The sequence below is a fragment of the Chiloscyllium plagiosum genome, chromosome 32 (genome assembly GCF_004010195.1).
Source record: "Chiloscyllium plagiosum isolate BGI_BamShark_2017 chromosome 32, ASM401019v2, whole genome shotgun sequence".
NCBI classification, from domain to species: Eukaryota; Metazoa; Chordata; class Chondrichthyes; order Orectolobiformes; family Hemiscylliidae; genus Chiloscyllium; species Chiloscyllium plagiosum.
In genome coordinates, this window is record NC_057741.1 from 2,194,501 (window position 1) to 2,219,107 (window position 24,607).

General features: G+C 40.5%; 1 protein-coding gene across 3 annotated transcripts in view; it reads left to right on the top strand.

The window, feature by feature from the left end:
- Positions 1–24,607, top strand: part of rapgef2b (Rap guanine nucleotide exchange factor 2b) — a 386,293-nt gene that overhangs the window by 67,886 nt on the left and 293,800 nt on the right. For all 3 annotated transcript variants that reach the window (XM_043674010.1, XM_043674011.1, XM_043674017.1), the window contains one exon: positions 20,444–20,514. In XM_043674010.1, the coding sequence (XP_043529945.1) occupies positions 20,444–20,514 (71 nt within the window). The remainder of the gene's footprint in view (positions 1–20,443; positions 20,515–24,607) is intronic.

Sequence of the window (24,607 nt, forward strand, 5' to 3'; positions counted from 1 at the left end):
GCAGTTCTGGTCTCCAAATTTGAGGAAAGACATTCTGGCTATTGAGGAAGTGCAGCGTAGGTTCATGAGGTCAATTCCTGGAATGGCGGGATTACCTTACGCTGAAAGACTGGAGTGACTGGGTTTGTATACCCTTGAGTTTAGAAGACTGAGAGGGGAGCTGATTGAGACATATAAGATTATTAAAGGTTTGGACACTCTGGAGGCAGGAAACATGTTTCCGCTAATGGGTGAGTGCCGAACCAGAGGACACAGCTTAAAAATACGGGGTAGACCATTTAGGACAGAGATGAGGAGAAACTGCTTCACCTAGAGAGTGGTGGCTGTGTGGAATGCTTTGCCCCTGAGGGCAGTGGAGGCCCAGTCTTTGGATTCATTTAAGAAAGAGTTGGATAGAGCTCTCAAGGATAGTGGAGTCAAGAGTTATGGAGATAAGGCAGGAACAGGATACTGATTAAAGATGATCAGCCATGATCATATTGAATGGTGATTCAGGCTCAAAGGGCAGAATGGCCTACTCCTGTACCTATTGTCTATTGTCCTAGGGGTCTGGCCATCTGGACATTCAACTTAATAAATACTTAAGGTTTTGCCGCTGAATGATGATAAGCTGCTGGAAACTTAATTTTGACATTGAGATCTGTCTGTAGTCTGAGTGATCTTGCTGTCAGAAGGGAAGTCTGTTTTGTTTTCTGACTTAAACTAATTTCGACTTCTAGTCAAAACGTATTATCAGGTTATTTTTCCAAATTGCAAGGGTGATGGGCAGTTGCAGTGTCTTTGAGGTTATTGCCAAAGAGGCCTCAGATAGTTCCCTGCATCAAAGGTTAGGACTACCATAACATTGAGCAACTCAAAACTACTTTAATAATTGCAGAGCAGTTAAAATGTTTTCTTTTTCAAATGTTTCTGTATTCTTTACAGAGCAGAGTCTTGTAATGGGATAGGCAAAAGTGAGGACTGCAAATGCTGGAGATTAGAGTCGAGAGCATGGTGCCGGAAAAACACAGCAGGTCAGGCAGCATCCGAGGAGCAGAAGAATCCTGATGAAGCCTTTCCTAGCATTTTGCCTGAAACGTCAATTCTTCTGCTCCTCAGATGCTGCCTTACCTGTTGTGCTTTTCCAGCACCACACACTCCACTCCTGTAATGGGATGGCAAGCACAGCCTTTGAGGGGTAGGAGTAGGGAGGGTAGTGAACAGTGCTACAGCATGGCAGTGGGACAAGTGGAATTTAGTGGGAGGCCTACACAATACCATCAGTGCCCTAACATCTTCCACTTTGTGTGGTAGCGAAAGATATTCCATAAATATTTACTTGAAACAAAATAACAATAAAATATTGTAATAAGCAATTTTTAAAATTGGTTTAATTATCCAAATATTGTATGACTTTTACACACACTCAACAAAAAATTCCAGGTAACTGGGGTTTCATTTTGATCTTGTTTTATCAAGAGACCTTAGAGTATAGGTTCATAGCTCTTTGAAAGTCGAGTCACCGGTAGATAGGGTAGTGAAGGCAGCGTTTGGTATGCTTTCCTTTATTGGTCAGAGTACTGAGTATAGGAGTTAGGAAGTCATGTTGCGGTTGTACAGGATATTGGTTAGGTCACTGTTGGAATTCCAACAGCTTCCAATTCTGGTCTCCTTCTTAGTGGAAAGATGTTGCAAAACTTGAGAGGGTTCAGGAAAGATTTACAAGGATGTTGCCAGGGTAGGAGGGTTTAAGCTACAGGGAGAGGTTGAACAGGCTGGGGCTGTTTTCCCTGAAGCGTCGGAGGCTAAGGAGTGACCTTATAGAGGGTTTCAAAATCATGAGTGGCATGGATAGGATAAATAGACAAAGTATTTTCCCTGGGGTCGGGGAATCCAGATCTAGAGGACATGGGTTTAGGGTGAGAGGGAAAGATATAAAAGAGACCTAAGGGACAACTTTGCCACGCGGAGGGTGGTACATGTATGGAAAGAGCTGCCAGAGGAAGTGGTGGAGGCTGGTACAATTGAAACATTTAAAAGGCATTTGGATAGGTATATGAATAGGAAGGGTTTGGAGGAATATGGGCCGTGTGCTGGCAGGTGGGGCTAGATTGGGTTGGGATATCTGGTTGGCATGGACGGGTTGGACCGAAGGTCTGTTTCCGCGCTGTATGTTTCTATGACTCTATCATAAAGGGCTTATTATTCGTACAGAATACAACTGAACTCTCTTAACTATCAAATATATCTCTTCAAAAATGAAAAGAATTTAGAAATACCTGTGCATATTTCTCGAGACCTACTGACAACTCATTTCCAAAGTAAAAATATGATAGATTTGGCGATGTGCTTAATACAGCATTTGAAGAACATGCAAGTCCCCACCACAGCCTATCCAAACACTATTCTACTTTGACGGCCACTGTGTTGATACAATTGATCTAGTTCAACTTCTGGAGCTTGCTTGATGTCCCGGTACTCAGCGGTACGTTCTCCCCAAGAAGAATCACGTACAAATCTGTTTAAGGTACAAGTCATAATACTTGGCAACTCATCAAAAAAATGCTGCAGCAAGGAAATTCGGTGTTAGTGAAATGCTGGTCTGAGCATAGATGATGCATTAGATTAAATGCACTGCCAAATCAAACCAAGAGTAGTGAAGATTCCAGACCAACAGCTAGTTGCTGTAGGTGTAACTTTGAGTCAGGTGTCTTGACATTTTATTAACAATACTGTTTATAAACCTAAAATCTCTCAGGTTTGAATATAAAGTCTGGGTTCTATGTTTACTGATGTGATAGTATACAATGGACTGAAGACTATACACCAACTTCACAATACACAGTGATGGAAGACGAGGCAGGTAACCTTTATATTAGATTGTCAAGTCATAATGTTGTGAAGGTACTGGCCTGTATGGTCTGAATTGTGACCCATTATATAACACCACACTTTTCCCCATTAAAGAATGGGAACCCTTTTACAATAACATGTGCAAAGATACTTATTGGCCTAATGCATTCAGATATTGCCTTGGTGGAAATATAGCATGACAGATGTAGTGCTTTCACTGTTACCATGACTTGGCGGAATACCTTCACTCTGTGATAGGTCATCTGTCATTGTGGATGAATGTGTATTGTTTTGATCTCAGTTACTACTGGACAAGCTAGGCCCCAGGATGAAATCCTGGTTTGATAAATCATTATTTCATTTATTTTATTTAACATGGTAGATTTTCACTGAAACATAAGCACGAAAGGTTCCAGGTTTAGTTTTAATAATAGAAATTTATTACATAAAATAAATAAACTAAATAAACCAAACTAGACTAAACCAAACATAACACAGAAATTTTCCTTCCCTATCCAATCTAAAGCTTTAACTTAAGAATGTGGTATGATGCTCAACTCATCGACCGCCAGTTCCGACGTGCCACAGTGAGAAACCATAACTACCTTCTCAGAAGACAGACATGAGCTGCAACTGACAGGGTACCCTTTGTTGTCCAGTACTTCCCAAGAGCCGAAAAACTACGCTATGTTCTTCACAGCATGCAACACATTATCAATGAGGATGGCACCTCGCCAAGACCTTCCCCATGCCTCCACTTCTCGCCTTTAAACAACCACTAAACCTCAAACAGATCATTATTTGTCTTTCAGGATAATACCATACAACCTTGTCATGGTAGATGCCGCAGGATGTGTCAGAGTGTCGACACGGATACCGCCATTACATGTGGGGACACCACCCATCATGTATGTGGCAGGTACTCCTGTGACCTGGCCAATATTGTCTACCTCATATGCTGCAGGCAAGGGATGCCCTGAGACAAAGTACATTGGCGAGACTGCGCCGAGGCTACAGCAACGGATGAATGGACACTGCACAACAATCAACAGACAGGAGTGTTTCCTCCCATATGGAGAACACTTCGGCGGTTCGGGACATTCGACCTCGGACCTTCGGGTGACTGTCCTCCAAGGTGGACTTCGGGACAGGCAACAATGCAAAGTGGCCGAGCAGAGGCTGATAGCCAAGTTCGGTACCCATGGGGATGGCCTCAACCGGGACCTTGGGTTCATGTCACGCTACAGGTGACCCCAATGCACTACACACTGACACACAGAGACACTCCGACAAGCGCAGATATGCACAGACCCTCTCTCATACACCATCTCTCTTTCAAACGCTCACATACATACTGCCGCACTCACAAACACACCCTCTCTCAGACTTGTACCACTTTACTTACACACACACACACACACACTTTCACAGACACTCATACCACCCTCCCCCCTCCAGCACACCCACACAAACGTTTGTGGGGTGAATTTGTAGTTGCATTTATTTTGCCCAGAATCTGCAACAATCCATTTAAGATTCTGTAAATCCCTTTTTTTTAAGATTAGAATCAGTTTGCACAGTGGAGCACAGACAGCCTCAAACAGGGCGCCTCACACCTTCAATGCATTATCTGGACCAACATGACACCTATTGTTAAAGTTCCCTTGAGAATGTAACTTTAAGAAACGAGGGAGAGAATAGGGCCTCTCAAAGATGAGCAAGGCGGCCTTTATGTGGAGCCACAGAAAATGGGGGAGATACTAAATGAGTATTTTGCATCAGTATTTACTGTGGAAAAGGATATGAAAGATATAGACGATAGGGAACTAGGTGTTCAAATCTTGTGAAATGTCCATATTACGGTGGAGGAAGTGCTGGATGTCTTGAAACGCATAAAAGTGGATAAATCCCCAGGACCTGATCAGGTGTACCCTAGAACTCTGTGGGAAGCTAGAGAAGTGATTGCTGAGCCTCTTGTTGAGACATTTGTGTCATCAATAGTCACAGGTGAGGTGCTGGAAGACTGGAGGTTGGCTAACGTGGTGTCACTGTTTAAGAAGGGTAGTAATGACAAGCCAGGGAACTATAGACCAGTCAGTCTGACGTCAGTGGTGGGCAAGTTGTTGGAGGGAATCCTGAGGGACAGTATTTGGAAGGGCAAGGACTGATTAGAGATAGTCAACATGGCTTTGTGCATGGGAAGTCATGTCTCACAAACTTGATTGAGTTTTTTGAAGAAGTAACAAAGAGGATTGATAAGGGTAGAGTGATAGATGTGTTCTATATGAACTTCAGTAAGGCGTTCGACAAGGTTCCCCATGGGAGACTGATTAGCAAGGTTAGATCTTATTGAATACAGGGAGAACTAGCCATTTGGATACAGAACTGGCTCAAAGGTAGAAGACAGAGGGTGGTGGTGGAGGGTTGTTTTTCAGTCTGGAGGCCTATGACCAGTGGAGTGCCACAAGGAACGGTGCTGGGTCCTCTACTTGTCATTTGCATAAATGATTTGGATGCGAGCATAGGAGGTACATTAGTAAGTTTGCAGATGACACCAAAATTGGAGGTGTAGTGGACAGCGAAGAGGGTTACCTCCGATTACAACAGGATTTTGACCAGATGGGCGAATGGGCTGAGAAGTGGCAGATGGAGTTTAATTCAGATAGATGCGAGGTGCTGCATTTTGGGAAATAGCAGGACTTATACACTTAATGGTAAGGTCCTAGGGAGTGTTGCTGAACAAAGAGACCTTTGGATAGCTCCTTGAAAATGGAGTTGCAGGTAGATAGAATAGTGAAGAAGGCATTTGGTATGCTTTCCTTTACTGGTTGGAGTATTGAGTACAGGAGTTGGGAGGTCATGTTGCGGCTGTACAGGACATTTGTTAGGCCACTGTTGGAATATTGCGTGCAATTCTGGTCTCCTTCCTATCGGAAAGATGTTGTGAAACTTGAAAGGGTTCAGAAAAGATTTACAAGGATGTTGCTAGGGTTGGAAGATTTTGAGCTATAGGGAGAGGCTGAACAGGCTGGGGCTGTTTTCCCTGGGGTGTGGGAATCCAGAACTAGAGGGCATAGGTTTAGGGTGAGAGGGGAAAGATATACAAGAGACCCAAGGAGCAACTTTTTCATGCAGAGGGTGGTACATGTATGGAATGAGCTGCCAGAGGAAGTGGTGGAGACTTGTATAATTGCAACATTTAAAAGGCATTTGGAAGGTGTAAATGAATAGGAAGGGTTTGGAGGGATATGGGCCGGGTTCTGGCAGGTGGGACAAGATTGCTTGGGATATCTGGTTGGCATGGATGGGTTGGATCAAACCGTCTTGTTTCCATGCTGTATGACTCTATGACTCTGTAACTGAAACCAACATGGTCACTCTAAAAGATGGGAGACTTTACAAACAATCCAGGTCTTTTTCAATATATAATTTCAATTACATCACATTGTCCACTTTTGCTATAAATTGTGTCCGACAATCTTAAACTCCACAACCACCTGATGAAGGAGCATTGCTCCGAAAACTAGTGCTTCCAGGTAAACCTGTTGGACTATAGCCTAGTGTTGTGTGATTTTTAACATTTAACTGCTTCTCAGTTCTTGTCCTGTGAACTATGAATTCTTTTTCCTTGAATACTTGCTCAACTGAGAGGTTAGACTTTTTCAATAATTTGCAGTGTTCTAACCATGCTGGTCTGGAGGGTGCACAAGTTATACTCTTTCCCTGAGGTAACTTTCCCTTAACTGCTCTGAATAGTCTCCTTTTCAAAGAGAGACTGTAATTGCTATTGACTTCAGTTGGATCTCTTCTGAATTCAAAACAAAAACATTTGAACTTAATTTAAAAGAAAAACTTGCTCATTCTAGATTCTGCTAAATCTAATGGCTTAATGTTTCTCTTCCCTGTTGTAAGCACCCACAATATAAAACAAACTTCCTTTAAAACATTAACAGGCTCTACAGTCATCAACATTCAGATACAGTTTAGCATTCAAACTCTTCAAAAGAAATGTATTAATTTTTATAAATTAATACCTTTTATCACAGTGTTTATTGTATATGTGCGGTTGTCTGGCATGATGTCTTCAGTATGATTCAACATTCTGTGTGAAGGGTGATGACTCATTCAGTCCAAAAATGTCACCTATTTCTTCACAGAATTTGACCATTGCTCATTACCATGTTTGTGCCCTGCTTAGGCTACACATCGTTCTTTCCATGAACTAGTGTTTGTGCAAAAATCCCAGAACTTGTTTGGTTCAAGTTGGGTTAATGTTTTGAGGGTAAGTGAATTCAGTTGGCTGGGTGGCTGATTTGCAATGTTGGGTCATACCAATAGTGTGTGTTCAATTCCCGCACTGGCTGAGGTACCTTGAAGGCATGATTGTGTAACCTTGCCCTTCTGAAGCACAATAACCCTCAGGTGAAACTCTTTACCAGTAGCCTCTGTCTAATGAGAGAACAGTCTTGGTCCCCTGGGACTGTGGTGATTTTTTTTTTAAAACTTCAATTTCAGTTCTCTATTTACATGTTGATCATGCTGTTGTATCATTGCTCCTTCCTTTTCAACAATGTGCATGTACATGTGGCTGGTGTGTGTGTGTGTGTGTGTGTGTGGAAGAACTCTATAGATCTCTCTTCCAAATATGAGAGCTGCTAGAGAGGGTAAACTGGTACCTGTGGATAGTATGGTATACAAGATCTTTTGACTGAGGATAGCGAAGAGAGGAGGTAATATTTTAAACAACTCTTTTCCTGCACATGTCTTTGAAACTGCACTAGTGTGTGGTGGACTGTTGTCGCACACGATTTGGTGAGGTACAATGAAAACAGTAATTATGGCAGTCAATGTGTTAACAGTTGTTGCATTAGTGTTTTCTTTGATTAGTTGTACAAATTGTGAAATATTCAATTGCTAGAATGTAATTACGTTCTTGTACATGGAAAATATCAAGCACAATCTTGCATCATAGGTCAGAATAAATCTCGTGTGAAGAGAGTCTTTTTTTGATTGTTGAAGTTGATGGAATTGATGTTTTTCACATGACTTGGTAAGTTGATTAATGTCTTTATTAATACCAGGAAAATGAATGGATTCATGTGTCCACCACGGTTTTGTTTTGTGCCCCTGTGACCTAAATGTATTGCTTGAACCCCCTCAGATTATTAATTAATTTTATTAGAGTTATAGGGTCATCTGTTTTGGAGCTGAAGATGACTTGTGGACTTTGAAACAGCTTGTGGTCAAAGGAAAAGAACAGATATTTTGGTTTTATTTCAGATTTCCTGATTCTGCAGTGATTTCTGTCCAAATGCTAATTCTGTTAAACTGAACCTATGAAACTGCTGAGTGGAGTGTTATCAGTTGTTGGAGAACAGCTTCTCCCTTAGTTGTTTAATAATTGTCCCTGTTCGACTATACCTTTTATCAGTAGTTTGTTATTTGCCAAATTGCATGCTGTAGGTGATTATAGTTATCTGATTGGTATTTGTTATTACATTTTAATTACAATTTTTAATGAAATCATAACAGAGTAATGTTATGTCTGCCCTTAACTTGAGTTGATGGGAAATGAGAAAAGGAAGAGAGAGTAAATGTCTGTTTTGTTTTTGTTGGTTTAAAATAGACTTCTAATGCTTGGGGTTGTTGCAGATCCATAGGAATTGATTCATGCTTGGTTATGAATGGCTACTGTAATAGCTTTCTAATAGTTGCATAGTTTTCCAATCTTCACTAGACACACAGGTGAGGGACTGGAGGAATGCAAATGTGATTCCATTGTTCAAAAAGGGTACAAAAGTAAGACTAAACAATTATAGACCAGTTAATCTTACCTTGGTATTAGGCAAATTGTTAGAATCAATCCTGAGAGATTGGATAAGCTGTCACTTAGTAAAGCATGGACTGGTCAGGGATAGTCAGCACGGCTTTATTAAGAGAATGTCATGCCTTACCAATTTGATTGATCCTCCGTGTCACTTCCTGAAAGAATTCAATGAGGGTAGTGCAGTGGATGTTGTCCGTATGGATTTTAGTAAGACATTTGATAAGGTCTCACATGGTGGACTAGTCAAAAATTTAAAATCCATGGATATAGGATAATGTGTTGAATTGGATCCAAAGTTAACTTCGTAACCGGAAACAAAGGATGATGGTTGATGGCTGCCTCTTCGAATGCATAGCTGTTTCAAGTGGTGTTCTGTCGCGCTCAGTTTTGGGACCCCTGCTGTTTGTTTTATGTATGATTAATTTGGACTTGAATGTGGGGTCACAATTAAGAAATTTGCAGATGACAAAAAAAATTGGCTGTGTAGTGGATAGTAAAAGGGATAGCTGAAAGCTCCAACATTATAGATTGGCAGAGTGGCAGATGAAGTTCAACACTTGTGTGAGGGAATGCACTTAGGGAGGTCAAACAGTAAATGGTAATGCACAATAACTGAGAATATGCCAAGACGAGTAGATGAAGTGAGAGCAGATTGGCATGTAAATACATGGTTTTGAAATGTAGCAGCACAGGTAGGTGAGGTTGTAAAGAAGGCATATGGGTTCCTGTTCTTCATTGAGAGAGGTATAAAATAGAAAAGTAGAGATATAATAGTGAAACTGCATAAGATACTTGGGAGGCCACAACTGGAGTTTTATGTGCAGTTCTGGCCACCACATTTCAGGAAGGGTATAATTGTTCTGGAGAGAGTACAGAGAAGATTTACTAGAATATTCTCCAGGACTGGAGAATTGTAGCTACAAGGAAAGGTTGAGAGTTTGGGGTTGTTCTCCTTGGAACAGAGAAGGTTGAAAGATGATATGGTTGAGGTATACAAAAGTGTAGGGTTAGAGATAAAGTAGACAGGACAAATTTGTTTTCCTTGGTAGATTGTTCAAAAGCAAAGGTTGACAGATTCAAGCTTAGAAGGATTAGAGGAGATATGAGGAAAAACCTTGTTACTCAGTGGTGGTCTGGAACTGGCTGCTTGAGTTGGTGGTGCAGGCAGAGATGTTGACTGTTCCAAAAAGTATCTGGATCTGCACCTTAAGTGCTGTAAACTGCAGACCATGCTTAAGTGCAGGAAGATGGGCCTCAGTGTCTTTGGGTCAGCATGGACAAGAATGGTCCTCTTCTGTGCTGTACTATTTCAATGGTTCTGTGATTTTGTAACTGCAGTAGTCTTGTCCACAGACTGAGCTGATGTTAGTTTTAAATGTTTAGAGGAGCTTAATTTGAATGAACTATTGGCTAAAACAAGTGTTTTTATTGAGTTCCAGTTTTCAGTGTATTTATGTATGTTTACATGCATAAACATATGTATGTTTTCAACCATTGAATCAAGTTTTTGTTATGAATTGTACTCTTATTAAATTTAAACATAAATATTTTAAAAAAGCATGAAAAACACATTTTGATGTCCACATCATGAAGTGTTTCAAAGTAAGTTTACTTCAGAAGCATAATTAATATGCTGAGAAATGCATAATTCAGACAGAGTAAGATTGCACAAAATTAGCATTCAAGCGCAGTGAGTAATGGAGAAGGGAAATGGAATATTGACCTTCATTTCAAAGGGAATGTTATATAAAAATGAGGAGGTCTTGCTTAAACTATACTATCCTGAGAAGGTTTATTAGTTTGACCCAGTATTTATTGATTTTTTAAATTTATTGTCACATGTACTGAAGTATAGTGAAAAGCTTTATTTAGGAGTAGTACAGGCAGGGTATACAGAACAAAAGATTTAGACTGAGGCATACAGGTAACATTGCACAGGGCATAGAAGAGAGATCAACATTAGCAAGATCAGCATTGCTTAAGGCTAGAGAGTCCTTTCAATAATCTAATAACTGCTGGGAAGGAACTGTCCCTGAACCTACTGGTGCATGTGTTGATGTGAGCATTATCAGATAAGCTCTGGTTTCATTGAATGGTAGGCTGGACTCCTTGGTTTCCCATTTCTTAAGACCTTAAGATCAAACATATAGAATAAGAGAGCAGTTGAGCCTTTTGTTGCCAGGGGTTGCTGGGTTTGTACATTTCAAAATGTGAAGAATAAATGATCATTGTGAAGTAATGCTAAAACCTTTACTTTTTCTTTAAACAAAGTAGAAGCTACTAGAGTGATTCTGAAAATCTGTAACCAAAACAGAAAAGCCTAGGAATATTTACGTAATTCAGGATTTGCAGATCAATAATTATCTGACTTAATTTCTTTCATTTGTTTTCCAGTTTCCAGTTCTTAGCGTAGCCTTTTGTGTTTTCATTTTTCAAATTTTGTATTCAGTGTACTGTTAAGAGTTATCACAGATTTTGTTTTTACTGCTTGTTTATTTCTGAAATACAATCAATGACTAGATGGCTGTTCGGAGAAACAACCTCATTTCATTTTATAGTCTGTTCTGCTATAATGCAGAAGTTGCGTTCTCGTGCAACCTCATGTAATAGAAATAACAAGGCAGATGGACTCTGCAGCTTATCTATGTCCGTCTGTAACCTGCAATATCCTTCCGCAGTGTCCACAACTTCACCGACCTTTTGTGTCACCCACAAATTTACTAACACATCCTTCTATGCCCTCATCCACGTCATTTATAAAAATGACAAACAGCAGTGGCCCCAAAACAAACCCAACTCCAGGATGAACATTTTCCATCAATCACCACCCTCTGTTGTCTTTCAGCAAGCCACTTTCTGATCCAAACTGCTAAATCCCCCTTAATCCCATGCCTGCGTATTTTGTGCAATAGCCTACTGTGGGGAACTTTAGCAAATGCTTTACTGAAGTCCAAATACACCACATCAATTGCTTTACCCTCATCGACCTATTTAGTCATCTTCTCAAAAAACTCCATAATGTTTGTGAGGCATGACCTATCTTTCACAAAACCGTGTTGACTATTCGTAATCAAATTATTCCTTTCTGGATGATTATAAATCCTATCTCTTATAATCCTTTTCAACACTTTTACCCACAACCAAAGTAAGGCTCACTGGTCTATATTTACCAGCGTTGTCTCTACTCCCCTTCTTGAACAAGGGGACATCATTTGCTAACCTCCAGTCTTCTGGCACTATTCCTGTAGACAATGATGACCTAAAGTTCAAAGCCAAAGGCTCTGAAATTTCTCCCCTGGCTCCCCAGAGAATCCTGGTATAAGTCCTGTCTTGATTTTCCTTTTCAAAATGCAGCACCTCACATTTATCTAAATTAATCTTCATTAACACTCCTTGGCCCATTGGCCCATCTGATCAAGATCCCGTTGTACTCTCAAGTATCATCTTTGCTGTCCACTGCACCTCCAATTTTGGTGTCATCTGCAAATTTACTAACCATACCTCCTACGTTTACATCCAAATCATTTATATGAATGACGAAAAGCAGTGGAACCAGCACTGATCCTTGTGGCACACTTCTGGTCACAGGCCTCTAGTCTGAAAAGCAAACCTCCACAGCCACCCTCTGTCTTCTACCTTCGAGCCAGTTCTGTGTCCAAAAGCTAGTTCTCCCTGTATTCCATATAATCTAACTTTACTAACTAGTCTACCATGAAGAATCTTGTTGAACGCTTTACTGAAGTCCATACAGGTCATGTCCACCACTCTGCCCTCATCTGTCCTCATTGTTACTTCTTCAATAAACTCAATCAAGTTAGTGAGAGATGATTTCCCATGCACAATGCAATATTCACTATCCCTAATCAGTCCTTGCCTATCCAAATACATGCAAATCCTGTTTCTCAGGATTCCCTCCAACAACTTGCCCACCACTGATTTCAGGCTCACTGATCTATAGTTCCCTGGTTTTTCCTCACCACCTTTCTTAAATAGTGGCATCACATAAGCTAATGTCCAGTCTTCCAGCACCTCATGGTTGACTGTCAATGATCCAAATATCTTAGCAAGGGGTTCAGCAATCACCTTTCGCGCTTCCCAGAGAGATCTAGCATACATCTGATCAGATCCTGGGGATTTATTCACCTTTACACGTTTTAAGACATCCAGCACCACTACCTCTATAATATGGCCATTTTCCAAGATTTCACTATCTATTTCCCTACACTCTGTATCTTCCATGAATGGACAGACACAGTGCAACGGGCCATAGAGATTAGACAGCGACAAACGGAAAATGAAAAAATGAGACGTGCAGAACAAAACTAGACAAACTCTCTCAAAATAGCAACAGAGACAACATGGAAGCATGGATAAAAATCTTATCAGACCGACCCTTAACAAACTGAAAAAGCCATCTTAAAGTAAGAGGATTAAATTACAACTTCTGGGATGTCGGCAAGAAAGATTTCTTAGCAGCATTAGAAACCATACTGAAAAACAATGAGCTCACAGAAGAAACCCAGCAAACCAGCTGACAGAAGTCACACCATCATTAAGCAGGGAAAAAGAAGGAAACACACTCCATACCCAAGAAAGGAAAGCACTAGAAAGTCTCAAAAAAGATAAAAGCATCATTATCCTACCTGCAGACAAAGGAAGCTTGACAGTCCTTTTAAACCGAACAGTCTACATTGAGAAAACAAAAGCACTGCTTGCAGATACTGACACTTAACAACAGGTGGCGATTGACCCGACCCCACAACTAGAGAACCAAATCACTGCCTCACTCAAAACACTTCAGAAATCTGGAGAATTAAACAAGTCAGGCTTCCACAAAATGAAACTAGATGGATCCAACACACTTCTACGGATACCAAATTTCACAAACCAGGGAGCCCCCTCAGACCCATAGTCTCGCTACCTGGAACACCAATGTACAGATTAGCTAAAGAACTACACCAAAGACTTAAAGACTTAGTAGAAGACTCATGCCACTCCATTTACTTGACCCAAGAATTCCTGAACACCATTAAATATACCAAGATAGAAGAGGATGAAATAATGGTCTCCTTTGATGTAACTGCCCTGTTCACATCCATCAACATCAACCTGGCCAGAGAAACACTGACTGCACTATTAGAAGAACCAACGACACATGCACCAAACACCACCAACTTCATCAGCAAGGACAACATTGTTAAGCTAGTAGACCTATGCCTTACCACGCATTTCACTTTAAATAACAAAGTCTACAGACGAACTAATGGGAACTCCGATATCTGGGTTCTGAGCAGAGGCAGTAATGCAGAGACTTGAACAAACAGCTCTGCCAACCATCTAACCAAACCTTTGGGTCTGCTCTGTGGATGACACCTTTGTCATCACTAGAGTGATAGAGTCATAGAGGTGTACAGCACGGAAACAGACCATTCAGTCCAACTTGTCCATGCTGACCAGATATCCCAACCCAATCTAGTCCCACTTGCCAGCACCTGGCCCATATCCCTCCAAACCCTTCCTATTCATCTAACCATCCAGATGCCTTTTAAATGTTCCAATTGTACTAGCCTCCACCACTTCCTCTGGCAGCTCATTCCATAGACATACCACCCTCTGCATGGAAAAGTTGCCCCTTAGGTCTCTTTTATATCTTTCCCCTCTCACCCTAAACCTATGCCCTCTAGTTCTGGATTCCCCGACCCCAGGGAAAAAACTTTGTCTATTTATCCTATCCCTGCTCCTCATGATTTTGTAACCTTCTATAAGGTCATCCCTTCACCTCTAACGCTTTAGGGAAAACAGCTCTAGCCTATTCAACTTCTCCCTATAGCTTAAATCCTCCAACCCTGACAGCATCCTTGTAAATCTTTTCTGAACCCTTTCAAGTTTCACAACATTCTTCCAATAGGAAGGAGACCAGAATTCCAACAGTGGCCTAACCAATGACCTGAACAGCTGCAACATGACCTCCCAACTCCTGTACTCAATGCTCTGACCAATAAAGGAATGCATGCCAAATGCCGCCTTCACTATCCTATCTCCCTGTGACTCTACTTTTAAGGAGCTATGAACCTGACACTCCAAGGTCTCTTTGTTCAGCAACACTCCCCAGGACCTTACCATTAAGTGTATAAGTCCTGCTAAGATTTGCTTTCCCAAAATGCAGCACTTCACATTTATCTAAATTAAACTCCATCTGCCACTTCTCAGCCCACTCGCCCATCTGGTCAAGATCCTATTGAAATCTGATGTAACCTTCTTCGCTGTTCACTACACCTTCAATTTTGGTGTCATCTGCAAATTTACTAACTATACCTTTTATACTCACCTCAAAATCATTTATATGAATGATGAAAAATAGAGGACCCAGCACCGATCGTTGTAGCACTCCACTGGTCACAGGCTTCCAGTCTCAAAGACAACCCTCCACCACCACCCTCTCTCTTCTACCTTTGAGCCAATTTTGTATCCAAATAGCTAGTTTTCCCTGTATTCAATGAGATCTAACCTTGCTAACTAGTCTCCCATGGGGAACCTTGTCGAATGCCTTACTGAAATCCATATAGATCACATCTACCGCTCTGCCCTCATCAGTCCTCTTTGTTACTTCTTCAAAAAACTCAATCAAGTTTGTGAGACATGATTTCCCTTGCACAAAGCCATGTTGACTATCCCTGATCAGTCCTTGCCTTCCCAAATATATGGATATCCTGTCCCTCAGGATTTCTTTCAACAACTTGCCCACCACTGGCGTCAAACAAAACAAATTAAAGGAAACCTTCAAGACCATTAATAATACCCTTACTGGCATAAACTTCACAAAAGAGGAAGAAAACAACAGCAAACTGCCATTCCTAAATGTCACAGTACAGCAAACAGCCAATGGGTAACTTCAAACCAACGTCTACAGGAAAATAACACATATGGACCAAATACTGAACTACAGAAGCAATCATCCTAACACCCACAAACGAAGCTGCATTAGAACATTATTTCAATGAGCTATCACACACTGCAGCTCAGAGGATCTACGAAGTGCAGAGGAAAATCACCTATACAGCATGTTCAAAAAGAACGGGTACCCAGTGAACACAGTCTGCCGATTTCTCAGCAACAAACCCAAACAAGCAGGCAAAACACGTCCAGAAAACCTAGCCACTCTGCCCTACATCAAAGACATCACGGAAATGACTGCCAGACTACTCAGACCGCTTGGTATCATGGTAGCCCACAAACCCATCAACACACTAAAACAGCAGCTAATGAACATGAAAGCCCCTATAACAGACAACAAGCAAAACTAATGGCATTTACAAAATACCTTGCAAGAACTGTAACAAACACTACATTGGACAAATAGGCAGAAAACTATCCACCAGGATACATGAACATCAACTAGACACAAAAATCCATGACCCACTCTCACTAGTATCTCTACATATAGATAAGGAAGGACACCACTTTGACTGGGACAATACATCCATCCTAGGACAAGCCAAACAGAAACACATGCAAGAATTCCTAGAAGCATGGCATTCCAACTTGAACTCTGTCAACAAACACATTGATCTGAATCCCATTTACCACCTCCAGAGGAAAAGAACAGCAAATGACATCACCAACCCAAGGACACCCAAACACCCAAATAAAAATGGGCCATACCGCCAGTGCTTCACCAGAGGCTTACTGATGATGTTACCTCGTATGGAGATGAAATGTCTGAAAACGAACCTTCCAGCTCAGCGAGCAAACTTAAATCCACAACCAAACTATACTAATCCCATTTACCTGCCCTTGGTCCATAGTCTACTATGGCCTGACATTTTAAGTGCCTGTCCAGGTACTACTAAAACGTTGAAAGAGTACATGCCTCCATCACCATGTTGAAAATGTGTACAAGGTATAAGTAGGCAGGGAAAGTGTTAACTTCTGAGTTTTGTGAAACAAGAGGTTCAGCTGAGCATGACTCAAGAACAACGTGGAAAAGCATTCATAATGTAGGGCCATTTAACGAAATGAGGTTGCTTTCAGTATGTAAGGTCAGTTTAACAAGGTGAAAAGTATTCATTATGTGACACCAGTTATTCATTGTGTAACAGCATATGGCTTAAGCTTTACTGTTGATGCTCGCTGATGGTAAGTCACCCAGTTAATATGTATGTTGCCTTATCTGGATGCTCCTCCCTGTAAAATGACTGCTTTTCCAGAGAAGACCATGAACTCATGTCTCTGTGCACATGGGCAATTGTTCACTTTCCCTTGGTATAAATGTGAAGGAGGTAAAACTATTGTCTCTGAGCGTTTTGCTTCGACTAACGGGAGGGAAATGGGATGCAATATTGGCATAGTCAGCAGGATCCAAACAGATAGTTACGATCGGACAGTGTCAGCGTCCGCCTGAAAAATTGTTGTCTCGACACGGATGGGCTCACAAGGTAAGATGTTAAACTTTGGGTCCCTTTCGATATTCCTGTGTGCCCTCATTCAATCGTTCTCTGTTCTCCGGATTCCCCGAACGGTAATTAGTTCAGTTGGGAGACAGAGTTTCACGAGTGTGTTGGCAGTCAGAGATTAGAGTCCTTTGCACTGCATTGGGGGGAGGTGCGTTTGATTGAGATTTGAGTCCTCTGCATGATATTGTGGTTCAAATCCCCTGGGGTGGGTTTGCTTGAAGTTAGAGTCCTCTGTGTGGTACTGAGGTTCAAGTCTACTGGGTGGGTTGATTTGAGGTTCAAGTCCTCCGCACTGTGCTGAGGTTTGAGCTTTCTATGTTTTAGCGAGGTTCGAGCTCTCTGTTTTATTGGGGTTTGGGCTCTCTACATTTAAGGGAGGTTCGAACCCCGGTGTGGCGCAAAATGAGAAGGGCTAAACTCCCCCTAGTGTCGAAATTTGAGGCTCTTTGAGTCTTTTGACTGGGGGAACAGTGTGGCTTGGTTTGCGGCGCCATGTGCTCTGCTGTGAGGGCTTTCTCTTTTAGAAGTATAATTACAGTGAGAGGATGCAAAACAAAAGAGAAAACGCTGAAATTAAGGCTGTACTAATACTTGGGTTGAAAAGGGAAAGTTTCAGTATAAATTGTGCCATGCTGTGAGTGTTTGATGTTTAAAAATTTTGGTTTGTTAAGATAATGGTTTGGAAAATCCTTTTAAGTAACTGTTTTCCCTTGTTTGAAACAGGATCTCAATTCAATATATTTTGTGAGCTATGTAATGGCGCAGAGTTTGTTTTCACATTGAAATTATACAACATTATGTCCTTTTTAAAATTATTGAACTTGTAAACTTAAAACAAATTGAGTGCTTTGAACCCCTGTTTTGTTTCAAATTTTACAATGCGTGTTTTAAAAGAAAGCAGTTGGGTCAGTGGTCATGCTTTAGCCAGATGGCAGTATTGTATTAAAATATCTTTGTTGCTGTGTTTTTAATGCAGAGTGTTCACAAACAGAAGAGTGCATCTGATGTTACATTAAGATTTTCGAGGCAATATCAGGACTTGAGGCTGCACTGCTTAAATTCTGTTCTTTATTGTTAAGACTTCAATGGCCCCCTTCATACCGCAAATTCAAAAAAAAAGTTGATCTCTACCAAAATTGCCATCGCAATTTTGACTGTTTTATTTGTGAAATTTCAGTTGGAAAACATATTTTAAAATATTCAGCATTTGTTTCCCATGAATATTTTGAGATTTAAATCTGAATTGAAACTGTCTCTTCAGTTGCTAAAACACTGGAAGCATTTTGTTGTTTTCTTGCTGTTCCAGACTTTTGAGATACTTTTCCTGACCGCTTTCACATTAGCCATATATCAATTTGTTAAAGGAAAATAATTTTTGATCCTATCTGATAATATCAAAATGTGCCTTCCCACTTAGCTGAATGGGGTACCCGAGGGTTTGATTTTAGGACCATTGATTGTTGTGTATAATTGGCTGAATTGTTTAGACAATACAATTTAGAAGTTTATGGATTGTATAAAACTTGATAATGTCATAAATAGTGAACAGAATAACAGACTTAAAGAATTTAAAGAATGTTGAAATAGGCAGACATAATTTAGTGTAGTTAAATGTGTGGATGTCTTCATGCTGATAACCACTTTTGGAAAGGAAGGAATGAGAGAGGAAATGCAAAGATACATTCAGCAGCTAACATCGTCTCCAGAGATTCTCCATTCACAGGTAAAGCACACCTTTGGACCACCACCCACCCCTCCACAACCTGATCAAACAGATTCAATCAGCTCCCCATCATGAGCACCAAGAATGAAGAAGCTCGCAACAGTGAAGAGGAGTTTGGTACTCTTTTTGTCAGTGGCTTTCCTATGGACATTAAACCATGTGAGCTTCACCTTCTCTTTCAATCGTTTAAGGGATATGATGGTTCATTGATCAAGCTAACATCACAACAGCCAGTTGGCTTTGTTACCTTTAACAGCAGAGTGGGAGCAGAAGCAGCAAAGAATGCTGCGTTTGCCTGGCCTGCAGCTGCAGTTGCTGCACCGCATGCTCAGATGCGCTGGTATCCTCCATCTGAAACATCTCTGCAAGGATGGAAGTCTCGCCAGTTTTGTGAAGCATTTAACTGCCCTTATCCAAGAAATCCGATTTCTCCGTCGAGTGGTGTGCAAGGACAGACTGAATTTTGTTCTCAGGTTGGACTTTACTGAAGGAGACTTTGGAGAAGTGGCTCATTTCCACTTGACTTGGAGGGGATGGGGTGGTCACAAAGGACTGTGGATTTAAGAACTTTACTGGTGAATTTTTTCCACATGGGAGGATTCTTCAAATTCTATTTACTGTAATGGATTATTAATTTTTATTATAATCATTGTATGCTGTGTGTCAATAATCTGTTTAAATACTGGCTGTCACAGTCTTATGAAAGCTGATAGTGTCAATGGTTATCATGAAATGATATAAGGAGGGGATGAGTATAAGCAGGCAGGGAAAGAGTTAAGTTCTAAGTTTTGTGAAATGAGGTTCTGCTGAGCATGACTCTGGTCAGATAGAACTTGCAGTTAACAATGAGGTGCTGGAGGTGAGTGTAACGGGTTAACAAAGTGGAAAAGCATTCATTATGTAGGGCCATTTAACAAAATGAGGTTGCTTTCAGCATGTAAGGTCAGTTTAACAAGGTGAAATGTATTCATCATGTGAAGCCATTTAATCAGGGAACAGGGTTTGATTCCAGCCTTCTGTGACTGTTTATGTGGCATTTGCATGCTCTTCCAATGTTTACATAGGTTTTCGTTGGGTCTCTATTTCCTCCCATAGACCGAACATGTACACACTAAGTGGGTTGGCCAAGCTAAGTTGCTCCATTCTGTCCAGGGATGTGCTCCATTCTGTCCAGGGATGTTTTAGACATAGTAAATGGAGGGTTATGGGATGAGGGTGGACATGTTCTGGTTGGGAGGGTCAGTGTAGACTTGATGGGCCGAATGCACTGCAGGGATTCTATGTAATATTGGGATACTGAATGAAATGATTGAAATTTAGGCATGCAGGCACCCCAACATGACCAAATGTCAACTCCTACTCCTCGAATGCTGCCTGACCTGCTGTGCTTTTCCAGTGCCACTCTAATGTAGATTCTGATTTCCAGCATCTGCAGTTCTCACCTTTGCCAAATGTCATCTCCCCTTTACCATATATTTTTTGAAATGAGCCTTTAATTGCAAGACTTTAAATGAAATGTTTGACAAAGACATGATCATTTATGTCATTAACTGAAACTGAATTTTGACAAGATAATGGTTGATTGATAATTTTTAACTGATTTTGCAGGATTTGGAAATTGTTTATTCTTATCTTCATGGAATGGAAGCCTTGTCCAACTTGAGGGAACACCAGTTGAGGTAAGAGTGAACCTATTAGAGAATGTTGAATATGAAACTATTTCAACCATTTTAATGTGGTTTTTACCTGTTTTTACTAATTTTTTTATAAATACAAATCAGTGATCTTTTAAAGATAATTATACAATATTTGAACATTAACAAGATGTTATTCTTTTCAAACCAATTCATTTTTACATGCTTTTAACATTTTGTGTGTGGTTCCTGATTTAGTAATGTCTCACAGTAGAAAATTCAGTTTTCAAAATGCATTTACTTGTTTGTAAATTTGTTATTGATTATTGTTTGAACTGAGTCAGCTTTTGAGAGCTGAAATTTATTCAAAGGCAGGTTTTAACTTGAAATATGTAAAAGGTGATACATGTCGTGTGGAATGAATGTACCAATAAGTATTGTTCTGCTAATAGCATAGCAATTCAAAAAACAAGTTCCAAGTACTTATTCCTCGAAATATTTTGGATGAAATCTCATCTATTTTATTGTACTTCAGATACCAAGTTCAAATATCTCTTTCTTGATTAATAAAGTCCATTTGTGTTGGAGCTTCGTAGAGATATGAGGTTTGGTCACCGAGAAGTATGGTTAAAGCTCAGTTTTCATTGGATTCGTTGTACTCAAAACAAAACAATGCATATCAATAAGATGAATGGCTTATTTTATTGTTGATGTTAGTTGAGTGTTGAACGTAGGCCAGAACAGGGTGGAAAATCTCTGACCTTCAGGAATGTGCCACTTGAAATGATTTGAGCACCTTATCCATATGGTGGCACCCCTGCAGTGTAAGACACCTCCTATGTGGCTCTGAAGAGTCGGCTGGATTTATTTACCAAATCTTGAAGTGGAGCTTGAATCCAGTTTTCTGACTGAGAAGCAAAGTTCTGCTACTGACCAAGTTGACTCCACAATCATCACCCTTGTGAAATGAATAATTCAAGCTAAAAACAACAGTCAAATAAGTAACTAAAATGGTGAAAAGCCTGCACAGGGAAATTAAGAAAGTCGGGGCGAAGATGCATTTGGTCTGAAATAAAGAGAAAAGATGGGAGATATAAAGACTTGGAAACAATCATCAGCACCTAAAAGACTGAGAGAGATGACTGTGCTTGAAGCAGCTTCATTAAAGAGGGATAGATCTGTTTGAGAAGAGTAGTGACAGTGGGAGTTACAAATTTGGCAACAAACAATCCCTTTTAACTTGCATGTGCCTGTCAGAGATGATGTGAGAAGTCGCAAGAAATTGAGTAGACGATTGGTGGGTATTTCTTTTGCGAATCTTCTGATTGGTCAAGTGGTTTAAATCAAGATATGTCATTGCAGTTAAGAGTGAAGTTAGGAACTTTTAAAAATTACTTTTAAAGTTCAAATTAATTAATTAATTCAAGATATTGGAGATGGCTGGACAGGTGATGTGCAAAGTGCAACAATTTGGCAATTTAACGAACCTTGGCTCAGAATTTGTGAACTGGAGTCCAAGCTCCAGATACTGTGGTGCACCAGGGAGGGAAATTTATCTGCGCAGTGCTTCAGGAGACCGTCATGTCCTTCAATTAAATTACATCAGATGTGGTCCGTGGTCAGGGACAGGAGCATATGATTGCAACTGAGGCAGGTATGGGGATGGAGAATTTAGCTTTGGAGGAGCCAATGTCTTTGTGCAGTAGGCATGACATCCTTGCTACCATCTGGATGAGGACAAAGACTGAAAGGCCAGATGAGTTAAATAACTGCAGAATAATGGCCTAAAGCGACATTCAAGTAGGGACATAAAGGATTAAAAATTAATTAGTCAATTCTCTATCCATGCCAATATAGTACCTCCAGCACCATAGGGTTGTCTCTTATTAAGTAGCCTAACATGTAGAAACTTATCAACTGCCGCCTTAAAATCCAAGTACATCCATTACTTCCCCTTTATGTATCCTACTTGTTACCTCTTTAAAGCATTCTTATAAATTCGTCAGGTATGATTTTCCCCTTGATGAAGCCATGCTGACTCTTGTTGGTCATATTATGTATTTCGAACTGCTTTGCTATTACATCCTTTATAACAGACTCCAACATTTTCCCAATAACAGATGCTCAGCTGACTGGTTTATAGTTACTTTTAATTTAGTCCTTCCTTTTTAAATAAATGTGTTATGTTGGCAGTTATGCAATCCTCTGAAACTTTAAGGGTTCTTGAAAAATTGCTGCCAGTACACAAGTGGCAAGTAACATTCTCACCATGCAAATGACCATTACCAATAAGAGACAATCTAACCACTACCCCTTGACATTCAAGGAGTTACCATCATTGAATCCCCCACTATGAACATCCTGGGGGTTATCATTGACCAGACAATCATTGGACTGGCCATGTAAACATAGTGGCTACAAGAGCAGGTCAGAGGCTAGAAATACTGTGACAAGTAATTCACCTCCTGACTCCCTAAAGCCTGCCTACCATCTACAAGGCAGAAATTAGGACTGTGAATGAATAACCCCACTTGCCTTGGTGGGTGCAGCTCTAAAAACACTCAAGAAGCTTGACAGCATCCAGGACAAAGCAGCCTGCTTCATTTGCACTGCATCCACTCCCTCTACTACTGACACTCAGTAACAGCAGTGTGTACCATCTACAATATGCACTGCAGAAATTCACCAAAGATCCTCAGACAGCACTTTCCACACCCATGACTACTTCAGTCTAGAAGAACAAGGGCAGCAGACACATGGGAACACCACGACTTTCAAATTCCCCTACAAGCTGCTCGCATTTCAGACCTGGAAATGTATTGTTGCTCCTTCACTGTCACTGGATCAAAATCTTGGAATTGTCTCCATAATGGCATTGTGGATCAACCCATAGCAGGTGGACTGTAGCAGTTCAGAAGGCAGCTTAGCACCATCATATGGGCAACTAGGGACGGGCAGTAAATGTTGGCTCGTTAACCAGCGATGCTTACATCCGACAAATGAATTTTTAAAAATCCACAATTTCTAACTACTTCCTTTAATATCCTAGAATGCAGCTTTCAGATAAGGAAAATATTGATCTTCAGCCCCATTAGTTTCCCTAGGACATTTTCTCTAGTAATATTATTGTATTTATTTCCTTTCCGCCCTTTGCCCCTTGATTGCGTAATACTTTTGGAATGCTTTTTGTGTCTTCTAACATGAAGACTGATGCAAAGTATTTATTCAACTCCTGCGCCATTTCCTGGTTCCTCTTTATTACTTCTCCAGCCTCATTCTCAACAGTTACTTTGGCTTTTTTTTCATATATTTAGTAAGCTCTTGATGTCTGTCTTGATATTACTTGCAGGTTTACCCTCAAAAGTTTATCATTTCTGTATGTATTTACTTTTTTTGACTATCTTTTGTTGGTTTTTAAACCTTTTGCAATCCTGGCTTACCACGAATTTTTGCCACGTCGTATGTTTCTTTTGTTCAATTTGATGCTATCATTAACCTCCCTGTTAATCAAGGCTGGCTCCTTCCTAGAATCTTACTTCCTCACTGGAATAGATTTTTGCTGTGGGTCATTGTTCCTCTTTACTGCTAAACTCCTTTCCCAGTCCACTCCAATAAGTTCAACCCTCATTCTTTTGTAATTGCCCTTTATTTAAGCTAGCATATTGTTTTTTGCCCGAATTCCTCCACCTCAAACTGAATGCTAACTTCTACCATGTTATGGTCACTGTTTCCTTAGGTATTCTTTACTCTGATGTCATGTATCAAACCTGCCTCATTGCACGTCACTAGATCCAAAATAGCCTGATCCCTGGTTGGATCCACAACCACAATTCCATATACAGTCCCATATACTCTATAAATTCTTCTTCGTGGCTACCTCTGCCAATCTGACTATCCCTATATGCATGAGTAAAGCTATGATTAATTGCCTTTATTGCATGTCCTTATTAACTCCTGCTTGATTCTGTTATTTCATATGTTCATCTCTGCCCTAGTTGGAGCTGTCACAGAACAAACAAAACTGGCCCCAAGTTCAGTGAGATATCCTAAACAACCCTGCAGTCTGTCCAGCGAAGAAAAGAGGTCCCTTCCCCAAGCATGGTATTAGGAAACCCTCTATCAGATCTAGATGGCCTGG